Below are 23,244 nucleotides of genomic sequence, written 5' to 3' on the forward strand. Positions count from 1 at the left end.
TTTGTTGACTTTTTCTTTCCCAATAGAATTTTTTTTCTCTCACATAAACCCCAGGATCATGACTTACTGAGTCAGATTTCTATTTATAAGAGGATTTTTCCTCATTTTCTGTGCCTGATGCCTCAAGAATGACTGAGCATTGGATCGATGTTTTACACTTCCTTTAAAGCCGCATTCGTCAATATTTCTTAATTAAAAATAGATCAAATGACCATGTGTGAGTGGAAGGGGTCACTCGTAGTGATGAACCCCTGCATGATCATCACGGAGGCAGAGTGTGTTACTGTTTCCATTGTTGTGGTTTTCTGGCTGAGACGTGTAGCGACAGGACGTAGGATGTGCCCGTTGTGTTTTCATTTTTATCCACAAACTTATATTTAGTTTGTTTCTGTTTCTCTGCATCTCATCGTGCAGTTATGGAGGACTGGATACACAAGTATTTTATTATTTAACCCTCGAGGCCGTGGGTCTTTTGGGTGGTTTTAGTCTTTGTTAATAATGCATGACATAAAATTGCAGGTGTAACATGGAGTGCTTCTCCAGCAAATCATGGCTAACTGCTAGCCTGTGTGTGACTGGGAGGGGACGGTGAACAGACTGGTCCGAGCAACATTTGTTAACATCATTCCCTTGTGTGTCTGTTACATCAATTAAAAATAACATGACGACAGAGTTTGGTCTAAAGAGCTGGTGTGCTGAAACGTCTGCAGCAGGGTTTCCTTCCTGTGTCTGTTAAACTCTCTTTGTCTGTACGTACACATTATTTATTCCCACAGTGGAAGCTCCTCACTCAGAAGCGAACAAACACTCAATGTGCCGCGGCGGTCCGTCAGCGTTTTCCTTCCCTCTATTGTTTCCAGACAATCGACCCGACCTGAACACTCCTCCTCACCGCTCCCCGCTCCGCTACGACTATTTTTACTACTCACACACACACACACATATATATATATAGAAACGCATGCATGCATATGGGCCCTCACCTCCCCAGGCGTTCCCGCACACCTGCACACACACACACATGCACACACGTGCGCGCACACACAGATGTGGAGTCGGTAACAGATCCCTCCACAATAGCTGAGCTGTAGACAGAAGTCCTGAGAGTCGCTGTGATTTATGATCTCCATGTATGCAGGAGGAGAAGGGGGGGTGGTGGTGGAAGATGGAAGTGAAGGAGAAACTGGAGCTTTCAGGATGACTGACTGACTATATTCACATTCATAAAACCACACACACACTGCACATATTGTTATTATTGTTGATATTATTATTATGCTAAAAAGGCTGCATGCATTCCCAGCTGATATGATAAGAATGCCTAGAAACATACAGTTAATCCACTTATTCCCAATAATCCCAAACCTATTAATACGTACATCCAATATGTAGTGTAATGCAGGAACATATTACAGGGCTGTAAACAGATGTCACGCTGCTGTTGTTTGCACATATGGGTCTGTCAGATCCCTGTTTGTGTGTGTTGCACAGTATAATAGAGAACATGTAAACAGCAGTGATGGTTACTGAGCTGAGAACATGATTTCAGTCAAGGTCATTAACCAGCAGCAGCAGCAGCAGCAGCAGCAGCCATGACTCCCCTCTCTCTCTCTCTCTCTCTGAGGGCTGTTGATTCTTTTCACACATTACATAATCATGTAAAACACTTGACTCCAGATCAACAAGATTTCCAGCAGAATGACAGTCCTGGCTATAAGACGTAAAATATATATATATATAAAAAAAAATCACACATGAAGAAATAGTTCCATTAAAGCAGAGCGTAAAAGGCCACGTCTGTATGGCTTTAGTCTGTGGACGCGTTTCTCTGTGATAATGGCGGCTCTTCACTGTTTGACACATGATTAAGTCCCCCGGTGCGTTTCTGCAGCAGGGACTTTGGACTCGTTTTCACTCGTCATGCATTAATTTCCTCTGTTGTTCAGAAACTCTCAAAACACGCACTAAAAATAGAGTTAAAGACACTGCAAAGGCTGCAAACAACCCATAATGCAGTGCTCTCTGTAAGAGTCAAGTGTGATGGAGATGCTCTCTATGTTCAGAAAGATGTGTGACCGTGTAGAATACAACCCCACTTTTTAAAACCAGAAAATTTCCATGTGTCCATACTCATAATCATCTGTGTCCGATTAGCTAATAATTGATCTATAGCGGCTTCAGAGAGTATTTTTGGACTTTTTCATACTTTGTCATATTGTAGATGTCACTGTAAATTATAAAATTGACCTTTTTTCCATCAATTTTCACTTGAAAACATGTTTTTTGCAAATTTATTAAAAAATCAAAAACTGAAATCTTACACACAAAACTATTCAGACTCTTTGCTGCACTCCACCTTTTCTTTTTACATTTGAAGTTATTACTACTTCTTATTACACTCACGAATCCCAGAGTCCAAACACGCTGTTACTTAAACAAGCTAAACAATATTAAAAAGGTGTTTTGCTTATTTCAGTGTTAAAAGTATAAAAAAAAAACAACAAACCTGTGACTTTTATTAAAAAGTGTCTCTGCTGAGAACCCGCAGCTTCAAATGTTCCCATTGTTTTCTTCAAAACCAGGAAGTTCAATGTTGCCCTCGTCAAAGGATTGTGGGTAATGTAGTGTCATGAGTACAATCAGTAAGTCAGAGGAGTAATTGAACTGTTTCTCTCTTCGCCCAGTCCAAATTGGAACTGCATTAGTTTTGTCAACAGTAGGGGTCAAAGTTTAAACTGTGTTGTGACTGTGCCTTTAACTTAGAGTCATCACACACACACACACACACACACACACACACACACACACACAAAGCGGTTTAGAGTGAGTGGAAGCAGTTTTCATGATAAAGGCTGAAGTGAGTGTTGCGTTCACTGAACTCTAAGGATTTCACAACTTGCCGTCTGGAGATGGATGAAACCGCCTGACATCTTGTTTGAAGTCTGTGTGTGTGTGTGTGTGTTTGTGTGTGTGTGTGTGTGACAGAGAGAGATGGGCAGAGGAGAAGGTGAAGGCGAAAAAAGAAAAATATATAGACCCCCCTCCCACACACACACATATCTCTACCCTCCACCTCGTCCTGACCTCAGCTTGGGAATACCAACCGCCTCAGATAGACTCCATCTGTGTGTGTGTGTGTGTGAGTGTGTGTGAGTGTGTGTGTGTGTGTGAGTGTGTTTGTACTCTGGGTCAGACAGAGAGATTGGCAGTTTAACTTTAAACCAAATGCTTATATGAAAACTAAAACACTCGCAGTCCTCCTTTGTGTCTTTATACTCTCTGAACCAGCAGCTGTTTTTATGGTTTTATCTTCTCATTTTTTTCAGCTATATTTTAGTTTGTTTTCAGACTTTTACATCATATAATGTCTGAATCTCTAGACACAGATTCAAAAGCTGCGAAGACTTGTGAAGCTCTCTGCTGCATTTACACACAATGTTCATCTTCGATTGGCTGGTTGTTTTTCTCAGTCCTGTCTCCCAGAAATTATGTTGACTAGAAACTCAAGGACCTTTTCTGTGCAACTATTCTGCAGTAGTTAAGATCACCTCCTGTCACCTCATCCCTTGTGTACAGGAATTACATGAGCCGTTTTACAAACTTTGGAAACTATGCCGGAGGAAATAGAAAAAGGTTGAAAATGCGTCATTTGTTCCAAGAGAATTTGGAAAGAAAAAATGATCTGAATTTTCCTCTCTGACTACACCTGAAGAGACTGAGCTGTCATCAGTGTGAGAGCGAGCTCATCAGAGGTGACAAGCTGCTGTAAAATGTTGATTAAAGCGAAACTAATCTCTTTGTGGTCAGACAACAAACAGTCATTAACCTTGACCTGAGGAAAAGTTGCTATTTTCTATTGGATCTAACTACTTTCCAAATATTTTTCTGGAGCTGAGTGAAAGCTGGAGATGAAGTGAAGACAACGCTCTGGTTTGGCTTCCCTCACCGTGGATGTGCATCTGTGTGAGGTGTTTGAAAGCCGTCCAATGGGAAATACTCCAGAGTTTCTCACAAGGGACCGAGCTTTGTTTCTTTCCATTAACAGGTTGGAGAGATTAGATCAAACCCCTGGTTCACTGTTTTTTTTTTTTTTTTTTTTTTAACTTTGTGCTTTTTAAAGGATTTCTCGCTTGTCTATGACTGAGAGGAAGGTCATGATGAAATAATCCAAAGCCGGTTTGGTGATGTATTGAGTTTTTATCGCAGCAGGGCAGCGAATGTTGGACTGACTCAAAATAAACTACAGAGCTAATGTTCACCATAATGGAGGATCTGTTGATGATAAGACAAATGTAGGACAGGTCACAGGTAAATGTGGTGTTTACATCTCACACTATAACGCAGGATAGATAAACTACATGCAATTTAATTTCCATATTTGCTTTGCATGTAGGGAGGCAGAAATGTCCCTGTTTTTAAATGTGAATTAAAAGCAGAAGTTTAGCGTTGCACTTGTTTTGACCTACAGCTTCAGAAGTGAAGCTAAAACCATCAAAACATTGTTATCAAATCAGTTTTTTATTCATTTTTTGTTGATGTCTGTAGGCAGAGAAATAGTTAGCTGATTCACCCATTGGTTAGGAGTTCAACTGGGACCAACCCTCTTTTTTATTTCATAGGTAAAAACATGGATATTTTAATGATATATTGACCACCGAACTGGTCCCTGGTTTTCATTTCAAACATCTGGTCACCTTAAGATAGATAGGTAGATAGATAGATAGATAGATAGATAGATTTCAAATTTCTCTGAGCACTTAAAGGACTTCTCATCCATGCTATTCAGCCTCAAAAGCTGATGTACATATTTTAGAAAAATGGAAATTTTCAACATCTATAACTGCTTGACAACAGGGCAAAATGCTACAATATGCGAAGCATGTGCTGAGATTATTTTTTATCAAAAACAGTCTGTCAAATGGGTTATTCAGCCAACGATAGTTCACTAGAAAATTGTACATAAAAGCAAATTTAGAAACCTTGGCTTTTTGAGGATATCAGATATGAATGCAACGAAAGTGGGACCTGAGACAGAACCTTGGGGCACACCTGAAGACAGAGTGAGCCCTACACATGAGGACACATGCTTTTCTTTCTGGAGGTCGTTGTCTTCCTTCATCTGGGCCTTTATGTGCTGCTTCAAAAGCTCATTCTCTGCCAAGCTTTAAGTCCATTGGATGTAGAGAAAATCGAAGGACAGACAATGAGTCAGACGGACTGAGATTTCTTGATTTATCAGTAGGATGCCAGCAAATACATTATGAAGGATTGTTAAGGATAATTTAAGGAGGAAATGTAAATTTACACGTTTGATGAGTTGCAGATATGTTGATCCTGAAATGTTTCCTGCTAAAATCTCTGATCTTGCAGCAGAATCTCCACTCGTAGTGACTCCAGCTTTATTAAACAGTTTTCTGGTTCTGTTCAGACTCTCACGGCACCTGGTTCAGGTTAGAGAAAGACCCTCGTCTGGTTTAATGCAGAGAAAGCTGCTGTTGTCAAATCTACAGATGAAAATTAATCCAACATAAGACACATTTCTGAACTTTTCAAAATGTTGCCTTGAGTTTTTTAAACTGTGTTGTGTATGAAGACGCTGGTGTCTCCATTTTACAGGAGGCCATTAAGTGTCTCTGATTTATGAGCAAAGATTTTAAGTTGACCCACTTCACATGGCGCCCTGCTGTTTCTGAATACACCCAGTGGTTGAGTTTAAGATCTTCCACCAAAATTAGGAGGAAAAAGAGATTTAAACCGCAGATTTTCATCCATAACTTTAGTCAGAAAACTGGAAATCATAGTTTCTTCTCTCTCTGTGCTTTTTTTTTTTTCTGAAGCTGGACGACAGCCGAGCAAATCAAAACCAAATCTCTTCGCTCACATCTCCCTCTCTTCTCTCTCTGTCTTTTTTTATCACTCTACCTTTTCTCTCATTCTTTCATCCTCCTTCGCTCTGTCCTGGAGCCAATTATAACCTGCCACAGCATTCCTGACTAGGAGGAGGAGGAGGAGGAGGAGGAGGAGGAGGAGGTAGAAGAGGAGGAGGAGGAGGAGGAGGAGGAGGAGTAGAAGAGGAGGAGGAGGAGGAGGAGGAGGAGGTAGAAGAGGAGGAGGAGGAGGAGGAGAGGAGGAGGAGGAGGAGGAGGAGGAGGAGGAGGAGAGGAAGGGAGGGGTTTTTAGGGATTAACATACCAGAGCTGTCAGCTGGAAACCACGTCATCCCACTTCTGGCTGTTTTTTCCTCAGCCTCCGTCAAATCTAAAGTTTCTTCTGCTCATTATGAAACTTTACAGTAAATCACAAAACATAAATATCCACAGACTGTCAGGGATGAACTGAAATACATAGAGACACATGGAAACTGTCTGTGCACACAATACAATGCAGTTAAGATTATGTGAATATTCAGAACATGTGTGCAGAACATTTACTGAAACACGAGACGTGGAAAAGGATTTTTACACATAAATACAACGTAGTTTATACAAAACAACTGTGGAAATACTTTGAAATAGTGCAGATGCCAATGCGATGTTTCCCTTATATACATTTGGCAAAATTTGTCATAAAGTCGCAAATTACGCGACTGAGCACAGGGCTTCTAAATTTAAATGACGGATAAAGTGGAGACACGTGGCGACACCCGGCCAAGGCGAGAGGAGGAGGAGGGAAGATGTAACTAGGTAACATTGAGTTAGATGAGTTATTCACTCAGACACACACACACACCCAGATACAACAAAACCCGTCAGAGTCGGGCAGACCGGGACAAATCCCCGTGAGCCGCCACATTGGTGGACCATCAAGACCATCCGTAAAGCTTCACCATCCCTGTTGTAGTTTTTCAACAAAGTGTGAAACTCTTTTTTTATTTTTTAGCAAGAAACAAAGTGGAATTGTGTTAAATTCACATAAAAACGGATCATCTTTCTTCTTTTCATGCTGTTTGTTCTTGATGTGCTCTATGGAACAAGGGCCGTTACTCTAAAACACCATGAAAAACAATTTTCACGGGGCTGCGTCTTCTGTAGAAACCAAATCCTATGAAAACCATCCACTGGGAGGTTTGTAGATTATCCAGAGCGATGTGAACACTGTTTTTTAGTAAGATGTTAAATTTTGAGAAAAGATATGAGCCCCCACAAAGCCGTCACCGTTTTATTAGAGAGGGAAGAAATCAAGTTTGGGACGAATCTAAACCGATTCACGATCTCAGCTCTTACATGAATCAATTTAGTGTCACTTTTTTCCACCTGAATCTCGACTTTCTGTTGTGGTTTTTAATATAGTGAGTGCTTGTTATTGATTCGCAAACGGTCCTGAGTGGGTGAAGTACAAATTCATCCACTCAGACTCGGACGAGGAAAAAAAAAAAACCAAACCAAACAAAACACGTCTGCTTTGTTGTGCTGTCGTGGAAGTGACAGTTCAAACGCATCAGCAAGTTAGAAATGCACAAACATACAAAAAAATGCAGCAGCCATGCACATCCATACACATGACATGTCCACACACACAGACACACACACACTGAGTCAGTCAGTTTGGAGGGTGTTACTGTCCGCCCGTCACTCGTCAGAGTGGCGTTCTCTGTTGTCGGTGGGTTTGAGCGCCGCGTGAGAGAGCAGCGAGGCAGCAAATTGAAAAATACAAGCAGAAGAAGAAGATTTATTTAAGTTCATTTCTCTGATGTGTGTGTGCACGTTTCTGTGTCTGTGTGAGTGTGTATGTGTGTGTGTGCGTCGCCTCTGAATTCACTGGATTGCTGCGTCAGTGTCTCTGTCATTGCCAGCTTTGAACACAAAACACACACCCCGTCGCACACAAACCACAGACCCGTCAGCGCTGACAGCTACGTTGTGTGTGTTTGTGTGTCTGTGTGTGTGTTTGTGTGGTTGCCTTCTCAACATCACTGTAGTTTACCTGAGGACATGGCTGGTGTGTTTTCAGAGTGTGTGTGTGTGTGTTTGTGTGTGTGTGTGTGAGAGAGTGTGAGATGCTGGAAGTGAGTGTGCTCCAGAGTTATAGCTCCATGTGCTTTGCCAGTATAACACTAGATTTACTGGCTCAGTGATAACACACACACACACACACACACACACACACACACACACACACACACACACACACACACACACACACACACACACACACACACCTACAGGGCAGAGGAATGCAGGCTTACAACTAAACTCTGGGAACCAGATGAGAGACTCAGCTGACCTGTTTCATCTTTGTGTGTGTGTGTGTGTGTGTGTGTGTGTTGTGTGTGTGTGTGTGTGTGTGTGTGTGTGTGTGTGTTGATATGAGGCAGAGTGATGCTGAGTGACAGATGCAGTGATACAGGTTGTTTCTGTTGTCAAAGGGGGGAGGAGAGTGAGCATCAGCACATGAACATACAGCCAGAATACACTGTGTTTTATAACAAAGCCCAAACATGAATTATTATTGATTTTATTGAATTATTGAACTCGAGTTCTTTATTGGTACCAAACAAAATGTTTCTGTAACAGAGGGAAGTGAAGACTGCAAGGTGCTGAGAGCTGAAAACGTCAAATGGTCAGACTCGTAACCTCGTCCCCATCGAACAGACTGTATTTTTATTTTGTCTCATGTTCAGACGACATTTAAAGGATAAAGTCTGGAGGACTGTTTATCTTATTGTCCACAAATCCCATTAAATGATAAAAACTTCCTGACTTCCCCATCCTGTCTGTGGCTCTCGGCTGTGGGACGTAAATCTTTGTAAAGACTTTGCAAATATATGGTTTCATTCAGGAGGGGAATGGAGCATTTGTTGGGGACTATTTTCAGCTGCGGATTAATCCACAATTGGTGCTGCAGTGAGTATTTGGGACAGCAGGATGGTGTGTGCGTGTGTGGGGGACTGAGTCAAAATAAACTACAGTGTGTGTGTGTTCATGGTGATGCAGGGACGTGTGTGTGTGTGGGTGTGTGTGTGTGTGGCTCGCTGATGTGTTTTTAATAGTTTTTGGAAACAATGGCGCTCTGTGCCTCAGAGGAGGAAGATATATGAGGGTTTTTAGTCGAGTTCTGACACTCGTACTGAAGCTCCGTTGTTGTTTCAGCACTAATATAGAAAAAATAATATGAAAAGAAATCTCTAAAATGAAGACACAGACTGTGGAAACACACACCTCCTCTTTCTATTTGCCTGTTTTAACATGTAAGGTTTTTTTGGGGGGGTTTATCTTAATAACACACACACACTCACCTCCATCATGAACATTTGAGTGTGTTTTGCATAAGCTCAGTCTGTCTGCGCCTGTGATGGGAACTCATTTCCCTGCCGTGGCGTCTTGTTTTTGGATTCATGTGAAAACTTTACATAGAGAAACAGAGAGCTGCTGTTTGCTGTGACGCTCTGCTGCCTCCTGCTCACTGTCCATTATCAGGAATCAAACTCTCCATCAGTCTGAGCTTTTAGCATTTTATTAGTTTGATACCGGCGCTGGAGGAAGTGTTTGGATCCACCAGGAAAAAAATAAACAGACCATGTGTTTTTATAGCAGACAAATTGTTGGACGCACAGTGTAATTTAATATTTCAGACAACAGCTGCAGCATTAAGATTTCACTCCGTCGCAGCTGAACGTCCCAAACCGAGAAAAACAGATGCAGACAAAAGAAACGGACAGAAGTATCTGGACACATCTTGGCCTGATCTGTGATCCTGTGTTTAAAAATCAATCAGATAATAAATCAATCAATCAATCGATGGTCGTGTTTGATCGCTGCCTTGCTCAAAGGACACGTGAGTGGTGAAAACCGCAAGCAGCTGCAGGCAGATGTTCTGTTTCTGTTCGCATGTGTTGGTGTGTGTGTGTGTGTGTGTGTGTCTGTGTGTGTATTTACAACACACACACACACACACCTGCTCAGCTCAGTGCAGCACCCTGTTTCTCCCAGAGAGCCAATCACTGCCTGCAGCGTCGTACTTACAACCTTCACTCAGAGAGAGAGAGAGAGAAGAGAGAGAGAGAGAAGAAGACAGGTAGAGAGATGGAGAGAGAAAGTAAAGAGTTGTCTGGGAAAGAGAGAGAGAAAGAGAAAGTGCTGTTTTTGCTGTGGGGCAGTGTTTTCTGTTTCACCACTGGATGACTCTCTCTCTCCCTCCTTCAGTATTCCCTCCATCTCTTTCAGTCTTTTCCTCCCTCTCTCTCTCTCTCTCTCTCTCTCTCTCTCTCTTTGTCCTGATGCTCCGTTGAATCTCTCTCCCTCCTCCTCTCTCTGATTCTTTTATCTCACTCTCTCTCTCTTTTTCAATATCTCTCTTTCTTTGTCTTTCTCTCACTCTTTCGTGCCCCCACCCACCTCCCCTCTCTCTCTCTCTCCCTCCATCTTTTTTTCCACTCCTCATTCATTCTCCACTCGGATTCAACACAGTTGTGTCGAATTATCACTGGCAGCCGCTCTTCACGTGGGCCGTGTGTGTGTGTGTGTGTGTGTGTGTGTGTGTGTGTGTGTGTGTGTGTGTGTGTGTTGGTTGGAGAGTGTGTGTGCATGCATACTTGATAAGGACAGACTTTTATAAGCATGCACAATGCAGCCTCACACACTCTTATCTCCCACAGAGGGAGGTAATGAGGATCTCTCTCACACACACACACACACACACACACACACACACACACACACACACACACACGCTCTGAGTTATCTCCCTTTCCGTGTCTCAGCTGACAAACAGCCAGCGAGGCGTCGTGCGTTTTCTCCTCTCACTGGTTTTTAATCATCTCTGAACAATGTGGCCCAGTGAAGGCCTCCTCCTCCTCCTCCTCCTCTTCCTCCTCCTCTTCCTCATCCTCTCTCACCTCCTGAAGGAGGATGAGGAGCAGCAGCAGCAGGAGGAAGCCTGGTCTTATCTGCCTGAACCCGAAGCTGCCTCCTCTTGCTCCCTTCCTGTCCTCCTGCTCTTCATCTCTTCTCTTCCCACTGTGTTTTTGCTCTACTTGTTCACCCTCCTCCTCCTCCTCCTTCCTCTCATTATTTTTCTCTTGTCCCTCCTATTTACTCTTCTCCTCCATCTCTTCATCCATTAACTTCCTCTTGTCCTACTTCCCACCCTCTTCCTCTCCCATCTCTTCTTTCTTCCTCAAGCTTTTCCTTCTTCTCCTCTTCATCATACCCCTGCTTGTCCTCCATTTCCTCCTCTTACTTTCTCCTCTTCATCTCTCTCTCTACTCTTTCCCCCTCCTTCTCTTCCTCTCACTCCTCCTCATCTCTCCATTTACTACTGCCTCCCTTTATCATCCTCTCACTTATTCACACCTCCTCTTCCTCCTCTTCGTTCCTCCTCTTGCTGCTCCCTTTCTCTATCTCCTTCATCTCCTCCTCCACTGTCTTCCTCACCGTCCTTCTCCCTCACACCACTCCTCTGCTCCTCTTCCTGCTCCTGCTTTTTTTTTATCTGCTGTCTTCATCACCCACCCACTCCTCCTCCTCCCTATCTTCCTCTTACTCCGCCTCCTCTTCCCCTCGCTCCTCTACTTTTTTTTTTTCGCTTCCTCCTGCTCATTATTCTACCACTCCTCCTCCTCCTCCTCCTCCTCCTCCTCTTCCTCTTCCTCCTCCTCCTGCTGTTCCTTCTTTTTCTACTCCTCTTCCTCTTGCTCTCCTTTCCATTTCCCCCCCTTCTCCCCGTTCCCCCTCCACTATTTTCCTCTCTCCCCTTTCCTCATTATGTTCCTATGTTTCCTCCTCCTGTTTTCTCTTCTGCTCCTCTTCCTTTATCCTCTTTTTCCTCCTCCTCCTTCTCTTGCTCCTCTTTATCCTTCTCTTATCACTTTGACGCCCTCTTTTCCTTTTCTACATCCACCTTCTCTTTATCTCGTCTTCTTCCTCTCCCTTCGGCTCCTTACACACCTCCTCCTACCTCCTCCTCCTCCTCCTGCCGTTCCACTAACATCAGCCTAAAAACACTGTATATTCACAGAATAATACTGAGAGCTGAATATGTATGAAGTGAAGTTAATGCTGCCTCCTTCTCCTCCTTTATCTCCATGAATTATTTGTATATATAAAAAAAAAAAAAGCAAAAGTTATTCATCTTCTTCTCTGTGTTTCTGTGGAGTTGATTTCTGTCACTGACATAATGACAGATCGCATGCTGCTCCCGCTCTGCGGCCATCTTGTTTAGCCTCTGCATCCTGCTCCACTTAAAGCTTCTTTCAACTAACGCCTTCTTTATTTGCTGGATGACGGATTCAGCAGCATATTCATGGCCTCAGTGTTTCACTCAGTGATGCTAATGAAGGTCAGTTATTATGGATTCAAGGAAAAATGGTTCATCATGCCTCCTTGTTTTACATAAAAGTGCATATGTGCGTTCGGCCTGCAGATGACTGAATACTCCTCGGTGGAGAAATGATCAGGAACTTCAGTCAAAGTGCAGCATTAACAGTTTGCTGTGGAGGAAGAAGCCGTGATGAGCTGCTTTTCCTTGAATTCTTAATTACTGACCTTCATCACCATCACAATGTATTCAACCAGCGCACTGGCCATTAAACGTTACACGCAGAGTCAAAACTCGGAATATTAACGGTTTAAAATGGATGACGGGACACGCTGATGTTATTTTGTTTTTGTTGTTAGAATAACCTCTGCGGCTGAAAAGATGAGTCTGGTACCGCCAGTCGCCTCAGCAGCGAGCAGCTTCCAGGTGTGAATGTGTGTAACTGTGTGATGCGAACGATCCTGTAGAAGAGAGCTTACCTCAGGAACCCTGAATAAATAAAGGTTAGAAAAATAAAATAATAATGATATTATACAACTCAGCATAAGGTAGTAGCCTCCTGTTGGTGGATAAGAAAAGATACGGATGTATAATTCATGTAAAAGATAATGTCATCCAGTAAAGAAAAGAAACACTTGAGCTGAGGAAAGGCCTAAACCAGAAGGTTGACTGTTAATAATAATGCTTCCTGTATGATAATAATAATAATAATAATAATAATAATAATAATATAATAACTTTATGTTCTTTTGAATAAGAATAACTAAATAACAGGGCTTTTTTAAAAATGAAGGGGCGAGAAAAGCTGCGCTGGTTGAAAAACATTAGTTTCCGTTGACCAAACAGTGACGAAACGAACGTCTGCTTCGTCGTCTAGGTCGGAGGACTTGATGATCAGATGACGAGGGAAGAGTTATTATCTCCGGACTGCCAGGTAGAGGTCTTCATGAGTCCAGCAGTAACTCAGACAAAACACAACTCGATGTTGGGCTTGGTCTAAATTATGTTCAGGTTAGTCCTGTTGTTGTGACGCAGGTCTCTGCAGGTCTCTGCAGGTCTCTGGTCTGTGTGTCCAGTAAAGCAGTGAAATGCAGCTGTTGGTTGGACCTCATGTTGCTGCCATGTTGTCTCTGTTTGGATCAGGTCTAATTATCCTCAGGTCTGATCTCAGATCATTTGCACACGTCAGGTTGAGGTTGAGTTTCATTGTTTCAGATAGTTTTGGACCATTAAAGACCTTTTAATGAAGCCTGAACCCCCCCCTCCCTGAGCCCCTGCCCCCGATCAAATGTCATGATCACTCTTCTGAATCAATGATCCTCCGTCCCTGCTCGCCGACAGTCTGCAGGTTTCTGTCTGTAAAACGTCTCCTCCAGCTGCAGCAGGAGTTTGTCCGGTTGTTCGTCTCTGAGGTTCAGAGTTGAGATTTGACAGAAAATAGGGCAGCGAGGAACACCACAGCGCCCGGTCAGGCACGCGGCGGCCATTTTGTCCTCCGATGCGACGGGTGGTCTGGAACAAGAGTGCGTCCTGTGCGGGCACAAGATGGCGGCCGGGCGGCTGACTGGCTGGGCAGAGGCTGAGGTGGAGGTTGTTCTGGATGTTGGTTGGATGTTCCTCCCCTCTGATCTGCTCCAGTTTCCCATGGTGCAACCTGCTGAGATGGCACTTCTATTTCCAGCAAACAAACACACGTAAACACACACACACAAGCAGAGGTACAAAACAGGCACAAAAAACAAGGATTTTTCAGAGTCTGTGTGAATGTGTGTGAATGTGTGAGAGTGTGTGAGAGTGTGTGAGAGTGTGTGAGTGTGTGTGAGTGTGTGTGAGTGTGTGTGAGAGTGTGTGAGAGAGTGTGAGAGAGTGTGTGAGAGTGTGCTGCAGGTGACAGACAGTCAGGAGAGGGATCGGGACGATTTGATACGCTTCATTTCTCTCTTCATGTATATATAGATGTGATTTATTTCATAATGCTCGCACAGCAAACACAGCAGAAGAAGCTGGAAGCAGGAAGCAGTTATTAATAACAGCCACACTTTGCTCTGCTGCTGCTTCTTCTTCTTCTTCTTCTTCTTTGTGAACGTGTGTTGTGTATTATTTGTGTTGGGAATCCTGAGAGGAACAAACTGGCTGCACGACACTGGAAACAACTTTAAAATAAACAAAGATGTTTCAGTTCGACAAATCACACATTCTTTCCATCACTGCCCAACGAAGCTAAACTTTACTGTTTTGTCCAACTTTTCAGGCAGCCAGAGCCTGAGCCAGCAAACACTGCTGCACAGGTGTTTTTACCTTTATGTCACGTCCGGCTGAACCGTTATCGGACACGGGGGAGACATCACGTAGATGTCAGATCACAGCTATTTTACGACACAAAAATAAACCAAACATAAGTATTTTATACAGAGACAATGACGTGCGTGCATCACTTCAACTCTGTCGCTTAACAATGACGTTTATATACCACAGATTTATAACAGCAAATACATTTTCATTGTTTTTAGTGTCTAAAACCTCAGCATCAGTCCTTGCTCTTGCATAAATCCGAACCGGAAAGAAAAATAGATGTACATTTGAGTGTTTGTTGCTTCCATTACATAATAACTCTAGTTTTATGCAAATACAATAACACAAACGGTGACCTCTTTGAGCTCGTCTCGTTCCAGGGATTTCTACTGAGAATAAAGACAGGAAGTGTCAGTTCTCAGATCAGCTGAGAGTCCAGTTGTTGCTGAGCGTTTGAATGTTTTTAACTGGAGAGCGGCCTGTCGCCTGCAGCACCGGGGATCCGGGCGTTTGATGCCCAGACAGCACATCGTGTCCACACAGTTTTAAAGGACAGCCCCGGTGTGGTTTGAGTTTTGTACATTTTCCATCGTTGCGACATTAATTCTGGCCGGAGAATTAAAGAGATTTTCTGTTTTTTTTTTTTTTATGATTTAGCCAAATATCTCGGGCTCTTTTAAATGCAAACAGCAGGGAAACTGACTGAAGACGCACCATCTTGCAGAAGCAATAGAGTGATTTGTAATCAGAGGTGAGCGGGCTGCCTGAGACACAAACCCTTCAGCTGCTGCAAAAAAGAAAAAGCTGCTTAGAAAAAGAGGAGATAAAGGCATTAAAAAGAGCTCAAACCCAGTGTGCCTCAGTGTGATGAGCGCTGATCCGCTGGTTGTACTGGTTCAGGGTCCTGACAGCGCCCAGTTGCCATGGTGACAGAGCATCTGCTGAGACAGGGACACTGCTCTTTATCAGCCCGGGCTGGTCGGTCAGGTGTGTGTGTGTGTGTGTGTGTGTGATTGAAATGTTTGACTGCGCACTGTGTGTCTTTGAATTTGGGCACAGTTAGTGTATTTGCACTGTGTGTGTGTGTGTGTGTATGTGTGTGTGTGTGTGTGTGGTGTCTGGAGGATAATTGAATTTCAATTACAAAACCATCAAACACACACAAGTCAGACGGCAACCTTGCCCCCCCCCCCCCAAACACACACAGTAAATGGAGCAGTAAAGTGTGTGTTCAGCCTGCTGCTTTTATTAAAACCGAAGGGCTTCACGACAGAAACCAAACACATGCTGGAGACTTTCAGAGGAAACCAGCCACAAACAGACTGCCTGGAAGGCCTTGAAAAGTCTGGAAAAGCATTGAATCCAGCTCCAGGTCGTCATCCTTAGACCCATCCGTGCTTCAGTTAGCTGCAGTGGCCAGCGAGCTCATACACCTATGATGTAAAGTAACTCGCAGAGTAACTTGTATGTTCAGATCTAAATCTGGAGCCCTTTGAGCCCTTTTTTTATTTATATTATATTCGAAGCATCATGTCTATGAGGGGAGATGGGAAATGAAAGCTAACTGTGATTCAGAGATGTAGCACTTCATGGTCAGGGCCTTAAACCTTTGGTGCCTCTTATTTTGAAATACTTAACATGAAGTATTGAATTTGATTACTGTGTATATTTACAATTTCCATCTTGTTTTATTTTACTAAAACATGGAGATCTTGTGTTTGCACTTCAGATGTTTCATCTAGTGTCTTGATGTTTTTACATGTTTCGTCACTTTTGTTCTCTGATCCTAAAGAAACAATATTTTATTTGAACTATTTTTAATTTTGTTGAAGTGGAAACTTAAAGGCTGTCTCTGGAGTTTTCTTGTAAACACACAAAAGTTAGGTTTTTAAAACTAGATAGCAGTCGCCCTCTTCTCTGCCTTTGTGTGGCACGTTGCTGCACGTCTTGGTGTGTTACCGCCACCTGTTCATCAGTGGAGTCATGTGACACCATCGGCAGAACTGTGTGTGTGCATGTGCATATGTGTGAGATAAACAAAACGGGGACCCTCTCTACCGGAGGTCTGAAAGTCCACAGGGAACCTTTAAACCTGAAGTGTGTTGACTGGTGAGGAAAACCTCCGTCGGGCGGCTGCTACCGACTTAATTGTATCACGTCTTGTCATTTTCAAGTGTATCCACAGTTAGACAGCCTTGACTAACTGATACTGAGACAGCAGAGGGGAAATTTTTTTGAGCACATCAGTTTTTCTTTTAAGCTCGCCAATTAATTTCCCTGCTAAGTTTAGTGGCTGTGAAGCCGTCGGTCAGGGAGGCAGACTTCAGTGTCTTCAGCTGATGAGTTTGTAAATGAAAACACTGAAGAAGAAGAAAAGACATAATCAGAAGGCGCAAAATGAGAGAGATGAGATGACTTGAAAGCAGCGATGAGTTGAAATTAGATGAGAACTGATTTGTTGATATGAAATGATAGATTAAAGTTGATTGATCTTTGTGGTTCGAGCTGCAGAATCAAACTTAAATCAGTCACTTTGAGAACAGAGCACACTAATGAAAGTCCTGAAGTGTCTAAATGACTTCTTCAAAGTTATTTTTACAGTCTGGCTTCTGCTTTAATCATTTAAACTGATTCACCTGCATCAGATCAAACCGAAACTGATTCCTAATAAAAACCATCTCGTATGTTGAATATAAAACTAATCCTGCCTGTTTCTCTCTGTCCTCAGCTCCCCCACCGCCGAGTGACCTTCTCCACGGCCAACCAGGCTCAGGACCTGCAGGACGCGTCCCAGCACAGCTACTACGACAGCGGCCTGGAGGAGTCGGAGACCCCCAGCTCCAAGTCTTCGTCGGGGCCGCGGATCGGCCCGCTGGCGCTGCCGGAGGATCACTACGAGCGGACCACGCCCGACGGCAGCATCGGCGAGATGGAGCACCCGGAGAACGGTAAGACCAGGTGGAGTTTCCCCTCCCTCTACTAGTTTTTTCACCTCCTCCATCCATCCATCAGCCTCGAGGGGAGCGCACACAAACACACACAGACACTCAAAACAACATAAACACTGCAGGCTTTCACACACATTATTGTTTGCATTACACACACACACACACACACACACACACACACACACACACACACACCTTTCCTCGTGTGTCGAAATGCGGCATGTCAGCAGGAATGTTAACCTTGTATTTTTAATCAGATTCCCACAATTCCCTGCGCTGTGTATACCTTCGTTAAAGAGGTGTGTGACCTCACAGCAGCACAACACAATCAATATGCAACATAATCAACTCCCATGGCTTAACGAATTAACATCTCAATTATGTAAATCATACTGAGCCCACCCTTCCATCAGCTCCACTTATAGACCCACAGAGGGAGGCTAGCAGGAAACACGCTAACATAATACATTCCCTCTGTCAGCAGTTAGCATTTTGTCAGCCTGTCATCATGATAGCATGTTGATATATTATGTGTCTGTCCCTGTTTAGCATTTACAGGAAAGCAGCTTGGAAATCATTTAAGGTTGCGGGAATGGTAGCGGTCGTAGCCAGTTAGCTGTAGCCTGTTAGCGGATATGATAGACTGAGAGATGCTAATGACGCTACATCACCACACAGATTCACCTGACTGTCTAAACACACACAGACAAACACACTCTGCTTTACTTTTGAGTGTCTTAGCACATTGCTAACATTTTCTTTTACAGTTTTGCCTGTTTTTGATGCAAAGACACTAAAATAGTAGTGAAAATTCCTTAAGTTTATGTTGCTAAAAGGTGTGAATGATGCTAAACGAGGCTACAAAACCACAAACCACAACAAGACATATAATGTGTTTTTTGGTTTACTTTTGATGTGTCTGAAGTCATGTAACATAATTAGTTTTGGTGAAGTTGAGAAACAAACTTGTCACGTTCATGACGCATGTTGACTTTTCTTTTTTCCTATTTAAAGTAAAAACACTGAACTGAAAAGTAGCAGTAACAGGTGTAAAAGCTGGGAGCATTACTAGCTAGTGGTTTAGCCTGTTAGCTGATGACATCACCGCATAGAGAGACCGTCCAATCACAAAACACTGAGTTTTGTGATTTATTTTCAACGTCCACAATCCACTTACAGATTGTCATGACGTTAGCACACTGACTTTTATTCGCTCTCTTTACTGGAAATCTTTGCCACTGTGTTGTTTTCCTAATACCAATATGCTTATTTACACAATACCTTTTGTGTAAATCCACAGTTCAGATCAGAAGCTGTTAAAAAGCGGCTAACTTGTGTTTTTGGTTTGACCTGAGCTGTATCATAACTGAGTTTGGCAGGGAATTCAATTTACACATCTTGTTAGCATATTGTTACCTTGACGTTAGCATGTTGACTCTGTTTGTTTCATAAAAAATGACTTACTTCATGTTATGTTGACAGTGGATTGAACATTGATGTTAGCTGTAGCTATAGCCAGTTGTTAGCTTTGTTAGCTTTAGCTGTAGGAAATGTGTTTATGCTGAATCACCTCACCACACTTCCTGCTTTACTTTAAACATGTAGTTCGGCAAGAAACATGCTAGCACCAAACACAGTTTGTTGGCATGTTGTTATCCCCTTGGGAAATTTGCACTTGGAATTAAATGTAAAGAGAAGCTAGCATCATCAGTTTCATGTGTTGTAGACATCAATCAAAGTGATTTTAAACTCATCAGGAGTGGTTGTCATGATTTGAAGTAATCCTCTTTTTATCACTGCTTTTATAAGGCTACATGAATTTTCTACTGGAGTTTGTTCTCCAGCCTTCCCAGTAATATTTCACTGCTCATATGAAATCAGTTGATGGCTGCTCTAAACAGCAGCCTAACTGCTTTTGGTATAAACCAGGTCCAAAAAATAAGGACTATATTCACAAACAATGAACAAAAAGGACCACTGGCACTTTAACTACACTAAACAAAAATGTAAAATGTTTCAGTAACATTTCTTATTATTTTCAAGGCTCATACGTTTGTTCTGGTGTTGTACAGTTATTTAAATTGAGTGTCGGCTGTTATTGGCATACTTAGGTTTATGTAGCCTGACCCTGTGATACTTATTTTGCACACGGCCTTACACCTATAATATAGAGATTAGATTGTGGTACAGTAGCTGGTGGCTTTTATTGTTTTACTTTAAAAGATCATTTTCCCTCTGGTATAAATAAAGTACTTCATTTACCTTCATTCTGCGGCCAAATGATTAATTAGACACATATCTGAACACTTCAGCGTCTTTTTCTATTCATGCCTCTGCTCATTGTTCTGCTTTGGCTGTTAACGCCTCGTTACCACTTATGCCAATTAAGCCAACCGAAGTGAAATAGCTGAATCTGGCAAAAATAGAAAGTGGAGAGAGAGAGAGAGAGAGAGAGAGAAAGAGGAGGAAGGGAGAGAGAGCTTCAGTTTAAATGTCACCCCTGTCTTCTTTTGTGAGGGCCAGAAGACCAACTCTCTCTCTCTCTCTCTCTCTCTCTCTCTCTCTCTCTCTCTCTCTCTCTCTCTTTCTCAACCCACAGGTCGTACGTATGCCATCTGTAAACACAATTATTCACAGCTGCTCGCACGCCTACAGGCTACTGCCACCCAGTGTGTGTGTGTGTGTGTGTGTGTGTGTGTGTGTGTGTGTGTGTGTGTGTGTGTGTGTGATAGCGATAGAGAGCGGGAGAGTGTGTAAGTGGCTGTATCTCGGCGTACGCAGTGGAATGAGGTCAGGGTTATGTTGTGTGTGTGTGTGTGTGTGTGTGTGTGTGTGTGTGTGTGGCAGTGCGAGGGGATGGTAGTGTTGTACAATCTTCCACTTTGATGGTCAAACATGTTTTAGCTGCAGGTATTTTCCCAAGGAAGTGTGTGTGCGTGTGTGTGTGTGTGTGTGTGTGTGCGTGTGTGTGTGTGTGTGTGTGTGTGTGTGTGTGTGTGTGTGTGTGTGTGTGCTGTACCAGCAGAGAGGTCAACAGATAACAGCTGGTCTTCTGAGGATTAACACACCACTACAGATACACTGTACTCTCTGTCCACAATAAGGCAAGCACTGTTTTCCACAGTGGCAGATCCTTCGATTAAATGAAAGTATCGATTGTACACTGTAGAAAAAACAAAACAATCCGTTACAGCTAAAGGGCGTGCACTGAAAAAATGACTCAAGTAAAAGTTTGCAGGTATGATCAGGTGTTGAAAATGGCTCCTGTGAGTGTATAGAATCCTCATAAAACAGTTGATTAATGTTTTGACAATCGATTAATCATCTAGTTGGTTAATTGCTTTAATCAAATCAAATTTTATATACAGTGGGATATTACTTCCTAGATGACATCGTTCTTCTTTCCAGCCGTGTTTATGACCCCCCCCCCCCAGCTGTGCCCAGCAAAACTGCATTCACTGATTTTAGCCTGTAGTTAAAGTTTCTTTTATTTTTGCCTTCTTTTCCCAGAGTGAACTCACTCCAGACTCAAAAAGTTCAACATGAAATGGTTAATCAAGCAGTAATTAAAGGTATAATTAACCAGCACAGCAGCACGTGTTTTTCCTAATTGGGTTTTTGAAGTATAGTGTTTGAGCTCGGTGGGTTTAGCTGTGCTCGTTCGGCCGGTGTTGTTGTTGTTTCCTCGTGTGTTTCCCTCCGCTGCAGACTGTATCGATCACTCAGCTGTGTGACTGATCGTTGATCAGTCAGATCTCAAGTGCTCCGGACACGCTGATGAAGAGCTGTGGGAACAAACTGACACTCCTCAAACACATCCTCGGTCTGTTGCTTCGGAGTCGCTTCATTTCATCACAGTGTATTTACCCTCTGCGCTTCGACGTGATTCCAGTCATTCAGACTAAAATTTGATTGCTGCTTTCTGCATGTGCAACCAACTTATTAACCCCCCCCCCTCCCTGTTTTTCAAAAATAACAGTAGCTATTTCTAAACCTACAATCTTTATCATGCATTTTGTTTTCTTAATATTAGGGGCAGCTCCTCTCCTCAGTGTCCTTACAGCAGTTTACAGCCGTGTGTCATCCAGGCTTGTGATTGAGGAACTGATGTGGTTTCAGAGACATAATGTCACGCTAAAATGTTATATGTGGAGATAGATGCATTTGCACTTAAACAACTGTCTGCTGAAGTGGTGTTGAGTGATTTCAGTAGCTTCTTAATGCATCTGGGTTGCTTTCCCCACCTGCTTTTTTAAAGGTGGATTATCCACATACAGCAATATAATCTGGACATAATCCAGATCTAACATGGATGCTCATGACATGTGACAGTGTTTACACAGACTTGGGTTCACCGGAGACCAGCTGTTGTTCCATTTACCTCACTGTATTACACCAGACTGTACATGCAGGAGGTTTGATTTTCCGCAGCGGCTGAGCTTCAAAATGAAATTAGATGTGTGAATGATCCAAAAGTAGATTTTTTCCTTCTTACTTTGGTTCTGTCATCATGTCTTTTGAGTGTTACTGAGAAAAGGACGAGCGGGGATTGTGGCTGAGGTGTGCTACCACAGTAAACCAAGGCCGATGACATTTTGCTGAACTTCAAGATAGTTATAGTTTCTGGTAAAAGACGCCGTGCCTTCCAGCTGATGAGGATGACATTTAGAGCTGAAGAGGCCATTTGAAAGAACATTAGAATATCCTCAACTTCAAAATAAAAGCTCAGCAATTTGTTTAAGTTTGATTTATATGTCGTCAGTACATTTTTTATTTTATTTTTAAAATTTCAGTTAAAGTCACCAGTGATTAATATAATCTGCTAACAAGTATTGTGCGCATATTGTGTGTTTATTATTCCTCTTTGCCATTGAGCTCTATTATTGTCCAAAACTTTATTATAACTTCATTTATTGTGACTCTGTCCCACACACACTGTCCTGCTGCCCCAAATACTCACTAGAGCATGAAATGTGTATTAATCCGCCGCTAAAAATAGTCACCAACAAATGCACTATTTCCTGCCGTGCGTTTGGTTTAAAAACTACAGTGACCAGCTGTTTTAGGAATTATCTGTTCTGGTTGTTGAAAGGGATTTGCCAGACGTATCTTTCAAAGAGAGCTATGATAAGAGATGTGACAGGTATCTCATCCTGTCACACCAATGCACCCAAACTGCCCACACAGACAACACAAACATGCTTTCTATACACCGACTGTGGTCTGCGCTCCGGAGCTGAGAGACGAAGCTTGATGTGGTCAGATCTCTATCATTTCACTTCTCCTCCACCACCCTCTTTCATCCTGCTCTCCGTCCTGTAAATGGTCAGATAATGGACGTTAATTCCATCAGCCTGTCTTCACTCTGCTAATGCATCCCACTTCCTGTCCGTGATGGACGGATGGAAAGAGGAGAAAAACCCAGAGTGAGAAACGGAGGGAGGGGAGGGATGTCGTTTGTGGGATTTGATTGCATGTGTGTGTTTGTAGGGAGAGAGGAGTAAATGTAGAGAGAGGGAGAGAGAGGGGGAGGAAAGGGACGTAAGTGGTGAAGAGAAAGGTGGGAAATGGGAGAGAGACATAGAGGTGATGTAGAGAGAGAGAGAGAGAGTGAGATCTTCTGTCTGACGCTGATGGTTGCTGGATAACAAGCTGATTTATGAAGTGTGTGTGTGTGTGTGTGTTTTGGGAGGGAGGGTGCACTCATCTCCCCAGATGAAACCACATGCAAACATACTGTATTTGGCTA

At 42.9% G+C, this 23,244-nt stretch overlaps 1 protein-coding gene across 5 annotated transcripts in view; it reads left to right on the plus strand.

Annotated features, from left to right (window-relative positions):
- The window catches only part of pcdh1b (protocadherin 1b), a 190,868-nt gene that overhangs the window by 83,183 nt on the left and 84,441 nt on the right, over window positions 1-23,244 (plus strand). For 3 of the 5 annotated variants that reach the window (XM_056383638.1, XM_056383637.1, XM_056383640.1), the window contains exon 4: window positions 17,276-17,495. In XM_056383638.1, the coding sequence (XP_056239613.1) occupies window positions 17,276-17,495 (220 nt within the window). Of the gene's footprint in view, window positions 1-17,275; window positions 17,506-23,244 lie in introns of all 5 variants that reach the window. The other 2 variants (XM_056383641.1, XM_056383639.1) reach the window with 1 other exon arrangement.

Source organism: Seriola aureovittata, chromosome 8 (assembly GCF_021018895.1).
Source record: "Seriola aureovittata isolate HTS-2021-v1 ecotype China chromosome 8, ASM2101889v1, whole genome shotgun sequence".
Lineage (NCBI taxonomy): Eukaryota > Metazoa > Chordata > Actinopteri > Carangiformes > Carangidae > Seriola > Seriola aureovittata.